An 8,606-nucleotide genomic window follows, 5' to 3' on the forward strand; every position below is an offset into this window, starting at 1 on the left:
ATAATTTACCTACAACATAAAAGAATATTAATTGGTTCTTTGTTGTTTTTATCAAATAATATTATTATTTGATGCAAAATAACTAATTGTACAAAGGATTTTTTTTTTCCATACGAAAAATGTGCCCATAATTGTTTATGAACATGGCTAAATTTATATATATATATATATATATATATATATATTCCTAATATTTATCATACAAGAAAGGTAAAATTTCCATATGGGGTTAATTGCTAATCATAATTAGAGTGAGTAATAATATTTATTGACATAATTAGAGTTTTGTGGCATAAGTTGTAAATATGTGATAATAATTGGTTACATATTTGTCTACATGGTACTCTATTTGAAATTTGGGTTTTATTTGGATGTTTAATATTATGTGGGTTTTTGTTTGGAAAATAGGAGTTTCAAGGGTCTTTTTCTAAAGAACCCTAAAAAGTATAAAAGTCAGAAAAAAAAAAAAAAAAAAAGCCCTAGTTGTCTTCATCTTCTTCGCTATGTAGGCTATGTAGCTCAAAGAATTCTAGATTTCTACAACTTAAAAAGAAAAAGGTATGGCCTCAAGAGCGCCTAGGCGAGTATTTCGCCCACTCCCACAAAACAAAGGCAAAAATGTTGCTGCCCCGTCTCAAGGCCGCCTAAGCACGCCGCGAAGCGATTTTTTTAAAATACTGATAATTAGAATAATTAAACCTTAGTAAATAGCCTCAGCGACCATGAGGATAAAACTAGTTTAGGACGTGGACCTTGAAAAGTACCCATGTGTGACCTAAATTTATCACTGTAACCAAATGTTTCCTACTTTTTTAGGTCGTTCTCTCACATAAGATAAACATCTCAGTCATTTTAAAGAGCCTGTCCAATCATTTTAAAGAGCCTGTCAGCATCCTTGTGAACCTCTGGAGAGATTTCTTTCCAGAGTTGCCCTTCATCTCCACTCTCACTCCTTGCTACGAATTGGCCAGCCTAAATCCGACCAAAAAACATAAAGATCCGAAAGAATAGGAAGTCAGGTTAATATGTACAAAAAACACAGCTTAAACAAGAACAGGAGGTATAAAAGTTTATAACCTTGTCAGGATGATGCTTCAGCGCTGCCTTACGGTAAGCCTTCTTAATATCAGAACTCTCATCGGATGGCTTAATTCCCCTGGCATTGAGATTTATATTAAGAACTCATTGGAAAAAAAGTCACGGGAAAATAGGCACAACATTCTAAACTCAACCAAGCCTTTTTTGTTTATATAGAAATTTGACCATAAAACTATTAGCGCCGTAATAGACTCCGACATCTGGGCATGGGATGACACACAATCAAAGACCAAGTAGGCCTAAAATGTAATTGCCACAAATACAAACTATTCCTCCAGAGTATTTTGCCGTTGGCACTGTAAAACTTTCGTCCCACAAGCAGATAGCAAAGTAAGACTTTCAAACCACTACAAGATCTTTGGCAAAATCATCGGAGACTGCCTAAGTTCTGTTTTAAAACAACTTGAATCACACCTGTAACATTTTTTTTTACTTGTACATGAATGCACAAGAATGCATAGATACCATCTGATGTAGTACAAGTTCTCCACGATGCCAATTGACGTATGCTCAGCAAATATAATTGCTCTTGTATCCATCATGTCTTTGTTTTCTTTTTGATGAAACGCCCTTGAATATCCCTAAGTTTATCCTTTTTCTTAGCATCATTATAAAATAAGTGTCAAAATGCTTTCAAAACTGCCCTTGAGTTTCCTGCTTTCGATCTATAACTTTATCCTTGATCTAACTATTAAGAATAATGAGAGATTTCTTATCCTAATTACATTTGAAAAAATCAGTCTTATCTTTTCATTAACTTTTAGAACCCTAAATTTGTTGACAGCAGTCCATATTTTATGAAATGCTAACTATACTGTAACTGATTCAGGTAGAATACACAAGGCTTTTAGCATCATATGTGCAAGGTAATAAATTACTAAGCTGCGAAGGCATTAGTATAATAGGAACTTACAAAATGAGATAAAAATCCAAGGAGATTCCTTTTTTAGCTTCTTCCATCAAATGCATACGTCGATGACCATCACGTAATTCTTTTACACTGCCACTGGATCTACCTAGTGAGCCAGACTCTTTGGCCATGTCATTAGATTGGTTTTCCAGAATGGATACAAGTCTTTGGAGATCACTAGCCGATTCTCCATGGTCTTGTATCATCTCATGTAAGGTGGCTCTTCTAGAAACTGCCTGTTGTAAGAATATCAGAAACAAAACTACTGAGGATCTAATTCAAGTTAAGTATAATTCAGTGCTAAGAAGCTCAGACTATTAATACTCACACGATGGTTCTCATAAACTAAAACTAGTAGTGCTCAGGATGACCACGTATGAATACAGCTAACACTTAGCAGAATACCCAGATTTCTTGCCAAAATTAGGAAAACCACTAACAATTGGAATATCACATAATTAACTAGTAGGGCTCAGGACTAGTTGCACACATTGTAGCTTGAACAAATTACGTTTGGCACAATTAATCGGAATATCAGATATTATTGTGAGTTCAAGTAGCCACTGATAAAAAATGAATTGGAATATCAGATATTATTGCACAATTAATTGGAATATCAGATATTATTGTGAGTTCAAGCAGCCACTGATAAAAATTGAATTGGAATATCAGGTATTATTGCACAATTAATTGGAATATCAGATATTATTCTTGCCAAAACTAGAACTGCAGTCTTCTTCTTTTTTATCTTAAAGTAAAACGGAAAATGAGTATAATGATTTTTATTTTTAATTGTTTTTTGATATAATTCCAATAAAATTATTTTTACTGATTTTTGTCAAAGTTTAATGGATTGGTATATTGATATTTACTAATTAGAAATCAGGTAAAAGAAAGGGTCTTTGTGAGGAGACAGCCTACCATCAAAAAGAGGAAAGGGCAGATTCATTCTTAGTTTAACCACACATGCTTATGCTGTATTTACTTTGAAATGAACTTTCATGGCATACCTTTACATAATTGCCATCAAGAGCTATGGCAAGACTGCCGTCTGCAATGGCATCAGTAATTTGACCCAATGCTTGGTGTGCTGCACCGCGGTTGCACAAACAGATGGCTGAAAATGGGCGAGATCCAACATTGCTAGATAAAGCAACAGTATAATGCTCCACTGCTTCTGTATAGCTTCCTGACCTAAATGCTTCATTGCCTGCATTCTTTTTTAAAAGAGCTGTGACATTAGTTCATTGCATTCATTTGGAACCTTCATGATTACCTCAAATGCTCAAAATTATCGGAATGGTCATCAGACTGATAGCTTACTCAAATGATCAAGAACAGTTATGAACAGAAAAAAGAAAAAAAGAATACAAAAAAAACTAGTTGTAAATAACAATCATTACAATAAAATGACTATCAACTTCCATCAACACGCACCAAGAGAAAGCTTCAACCAAACAAAGGAGTAAACCAGTTTGATGAACCATCCCCAATTATTAAACCACTGCATTTTGGAACCTCTCTGACCACACATAGCTTAAGCATTTCTTTCCTTCCCTAATTTGGATTCAGGTTACATACTTACACTATGCATGGTCAGAGAAGTTCCAAACTGTAATGTTTGATTAGTCGCAAAAGACCTAACCAATTTTACTATATTCATTTTCCCTTTAATTAGAGGATATTGAATAACCAGAAAATATTCATTTCTGTCAAGTCCTTTCAGGTAAGTGACCCTAATATTTATAACTTTCATCTTCCAGAATGAGGAACTCTTGTCATTGTTGATCAAGTTGGACTAATAAAAATATCATTTGAAACCATCAACTGAGAATGAAAACTATCATAATGAAGGTTTGATATGGATGTGTATACACTACCAATCTTCTCTTTAATACCCCCCAAAAAACACCAATCAGAATATGCTAAAATTGCATGTTTCACAATTGACACTACACATGCTATACATATTCACTACCAATATTACCCTTACGCTTAAAAAATCAACTATAAAAATTATAAATAAGAAAACCCATTCAAGATATGTTAAAATTGTGTGCTTCACAATTGACAAAACACATGCTATACATGATATGTTAAGCACATAACCATAGATAGCATCTATCGGTGTCTACCAATCCTCCATCCAAATGAGAAGAAATTAAAGCAACAGACTGCATACCTTGTGGCGTAAAAGCTCATGTATGGTGACAGATAATGGTACTGATGATTCCAGTTTCTTACTTGCGTACCTACACAATTAAAATTACATTCAGTAAGTTAAATTTTAGTAAAAGGACTGCCCTGATTAATCTGGAAATTACAAAAGTTAAGCTGCATGGAAAACTTGTGTATTACATCTCTTTTGTAGATCCCACTTTCTCTAGTTTATTGAGTAAATCAAGAGCCGCCTCAAGCCTTCCCAAGTGAAAGTAAGACTTGGATACGAAGAACCACCTCCACAACTTAACTTGATAAATTTCATATCCAGAAAAATTACTATCAGCAAATGCCATACTCTGTTCACACAGACGAAATGCCTCTTCATACCTCTGCAACTGCAAAACACCACAAAATATAGACAATACTGAGACCAAAACTTGGGGTTGGAGAGATGGAAACCACCAGTGTAGGGGGGAAGTACACCAACATAGTGGTAACGTAAGGGGACAAATACATAATGTACACAAGCACCAACTACCACCACTCTCACTGATTTAGTAAAAGAAACTAACTAAAATATATATGTGCAGTAATATGGCACTAAGCACTTACCAAACACAGAGCCTCTGCTTTCATTTCAAGTAATGTTTCTGAGTAAGAGCTAACTGATAAGGCCTCAGAAACTAGACCTAAAGCGGTGAGAGCTGCATCAGTTTCTCTGGTCCAGCAGCTTGGTAGAATGATTTGTATACTCGATCACTTTCTGAAAATAAGGAAATCACATAACTAGAGGTCAGATTGCTTTGTTTGATACAAATAAATGGATGCTTGAGCATCATAAGACTTCCTGTGCAAGTGAATACTTGATATTGGTTACAGTAGAAACAGAGGCTAACCAGGTCAGGCACACGAACTGTTATCCTTTGACCTATAAATTGATGTAGATCAATATAATACTACAATATAAAACTTACATAAACAACATTGTAGTTTGTAACATTATTATATCCCCATAAAAAATAAGGAGACTTTGGATGCTGTCCTTACTCTTCAATATTCTTTAATTGAAACCTTATTGATTTTCAATATTTGATTAAAGTTCCTGAATTATGTACACCTCAGCAAATTAGTATTAATATATGTTATTTTTTTTAATTTAAAAATTTGTAATTGCAGTTACCTATATATATGGAATTAAAAACTCATAATTTGTGATTTAAATATTAAAGATAGATTAAACTCTTAAATATCCTTATCATCATAATCTTCACAATCATTTCATCAATACCAGCCTTAAAACCCAGAACCTTGAGGAATAATGTACTACAAAACATTGGGTAAATCAATACCAGCCTTATGGGTACATTCATCAATTTAACAAAAAAAAATAATGTACTACAAAACATTGGGTACATTCTCTTACAAAACATTTACTATATATAACATTGGTACCTTCTTTGAATAAACCTCACATGGATGCATACGAGGTTTATTTTATGACTGAAAAAAAAAAAAATATATATATATATATATATATATATATATATATATATATATATATATATGGGTAAACCTCATATGTACTCATGTTATGTATTCATGTTCATAAATGGGTACAATATTTATTGACATATGGGTACATTCTAGGACCCAAAAAAAAACACATAGGTAATTGATATGGGGTACATAATATAAACATATATATTGTACCCAAAAATTATAAACATGGATACACAATATGAATACAAAAATATTTTTTCCCACTTATTTTAATTTTTTTCGGTAGAATACAAAAATAAAAAAAAAGTTTAGGAATTAAATTGTATTGAAAAAGCAATTAATGTACGACGATAATTAGTTGTATGAAATAGAGGAGTTAAACACTCAATTAAATTCTCATTTATAATAAAATAATCTAAAATGCTGATGTGGAAATTGTTGAAAAACCCGCACACTAGACCTTGTTCTTTAATGTAACCAACGACAATAGAATAAACGAGCAAATATTAGAAAACTTAGAAACACACAAGAATTATACTGGTTCGGCAGAACTTTTACCTACGTCCAGTTGTGATTTCTCTAGGTAGAGAAATCACCGCTCCTTTGATTAATAATAGAGATTACAGAACTTTTGCAAACCCTAGAACTAATCTCAAAACTCTTGGCTGTCTGGCTGCTTTCTTTTCTCTCTTAAAAAATCAGCCTTACCACACCCTATTTATAGACATAGGGTTGGCTTACATGTCCCAAAGCTGATTGAATTCCTATTTCTAAGTGGATTAGGAAATTACACTTATCCAAATCCAAATAGACTTATAGAAATCCAAACCTAAATTGAATAAGGAAACTGAAATTCTTTCCCAATCCCTCTAGGACAAGAATCGGTATACCTCTAGGTCTCCTAAAACAATCCTAAACCAATTAGGACATATTTGACGAGCCAAATTCCTAACAATCTCCACCTTGGTGAGTCAAACCAAGTCTTGATCGTTGCACCCGAGAGTGTCTTTGAACCTTCTTAAAGCAGCTCTGGAAATCTTCAAGAGTCTTCACCTTGGCAATCTTCTTCTTGCCTCATTGCACCTCAAGTGAGGAGGTGCTTCTCCTTAATCAATCAACGAGATTGATCAAGTTCAAGCAATGCTTGAACTGCACTATCTTTGTAAGGAAATCTGCAGCATTGTCATTCGTATGAACCTTTTCAATCCAAATTTCCTTAGACTCCACCCAATCTCTGATTCTGTGATACCTTGCTTCAATGTGCTTTGATCTTCCAGAAAAAAACCTGATTCTTTGCCAAGTGAATGGCACTTTGACTATCACACTTCAGCTTCACACAATCTTGAATGATTCCCATTTGACTTACCCAGCCACTAAGCCAAATCGCTTCCTTTCCAGCTTCGGCCAAAGCAATATACTTTGCCTCTGTGGTCGATAAAGCTGTAATTGGTTGCAGTAGTGCCCTCCAACTGATTGGTCCTCCTGCGCATGTAAACACATAACCAGAAGTTGACATTCTCTTGTCCAAGTCCCCTGCATAATCTGTATCCACATATCCTAACACCCCTGCATTTTCGTTTTGCTTCTCAAACATAATCCTTTGTCGCCAAGAACCCTTCAAATAACGCAAAATCCACTTGACTGCATCCTATTGTTGCTTTCCTGGATTTGCCATGTATCTGGAAACGACATTGATTGCTTGAGTTATGTCGGGACGTGTGCATACCACTGCATACATGAGGCAGCCCACTGCATTAGCATAAGGCACATTCTTCATTGCTTGTTGCTCTTCCTCGGACGTAGGACACTGTTGCCCACTTAACCTGAAGTGAGCCGCCAAAGGAGTCGAAACTACCTTTGCTTCTTGCATGTTGAACTTTTCAAGAACCTTCTGAATATACTTGGCTTGTGATATCCAGATCCTTCCAGCGGTCCTATCTCTTTGAATTTCCATGCCAATGATCTTCTGTGCAGCACCTAGATCCTTCATATCAAACTCCTTGCTTAACATCTTTTTCAAGACTTGTCTTGACAAGCAATGAGCATGTCATCCACATATAGCAATAGTAATATGATCATCCCATCTTGGAACACATGATAGTACACGCAACAGTCATATAAACATCTTCTAAAATTGATATTCAGCATGAATGAATCAAACCTCTTGTACCACTGTCTTGGAGACTGTTTCAGGCCATGCAGGGACTTCCTTAGCTGACATACTAGGTTCTCTTTCCCATATTCAACAAACCCTTCTGGTTGAGCCATGAAAATCATCTCCTCTAGATCTCTATGAAGAAATGTTGTCTTCACATCCATCTACTCAATCTCCATGTCATGCTGAGCTGCCATAGCTAAAAGCAATTTGATAGAAGTATACTTGACTACAGGTGAAAAGATCTCATCATAATCCACCCCTTCCTTTTGTGAGTACCCCTTAGCCACAAGCCTTGCTTTGAATCTCATGGCATCTTGTTCATGTAGTCCTTCATTTTTCCTAAATACCCACTTGCATCCAACTAGCTTTCTGTCTTTGGGTTTAGGAACCAATTCCCAAACAGAGTTCTTGTAAAGAGACTCAATTTCTTCTGTCATAGCACTTATCCAACTATCTCGCTCATCACTAGCTATAGCTTCTCGATAAGTAGTCGGATCTCCTTGACTAACGTTAAGAGCATAATTAACTTCGTCTTGGTCAAACCCAAATCTGTCAGGCTTCTTCATGTTCCGATTAGGCTTGTTTAGTGCTATGCATCTCTGGAATGCAGGTGGATTGTTGGTTGGAATTCGAACCCTTTGGGATGTTTGGCGGATTGGAGTGCCTTCAATCTGCCCTGTTTCTTGCTCCACCTAATTCCTAACTGGTGAACGATGCTGATGCTCTTCTTCTTTTTCCAAACCATCAGATTTGGCCTCTTGCTCGATTTGCTCCACC

At 35.3% G+C, this 8,606-nt stretch overlaps 1 protein-coding gene and 1 pseudogene across 1 annotated transcript; both read right to left on the minus strand.

Annotated features, from left to right (window-relative positions):
* Positions 1–346: 346 nt before the first annotated feature.
* Positions 347–7,990, minus strand: LOC103454587 (uncharacterized; annotated as a pseudogene).
* Positions 7,991–8,395, minus strand: LOC139191140 (uncharacterized mitochondrial protein AtMg00820-like). Its single transcript, XM_070811700.1, has one exon. It carries the CDS (start codon positions 8,393–8,395, stop codon positions 7,991–7,993), a length of 405 nt encoding a protein of 134 aa, XP_070667801.1.
* Between the last annotated feature and the right edge of the window lie 211 nt (positions 8,396–8,606).

Source organism: Malus domestica, chromosome 14 (assembly GCF_042453785.1).
Source record: "Malus domestica chromosome 14, GDT2T_hap1".
Taxonomy (NCBI): Eukaryota; Viridiplantae; Streptophyta; class Magnoliopsida; order Rosales; family Rosaceae; genus Malus; species Malus domestica.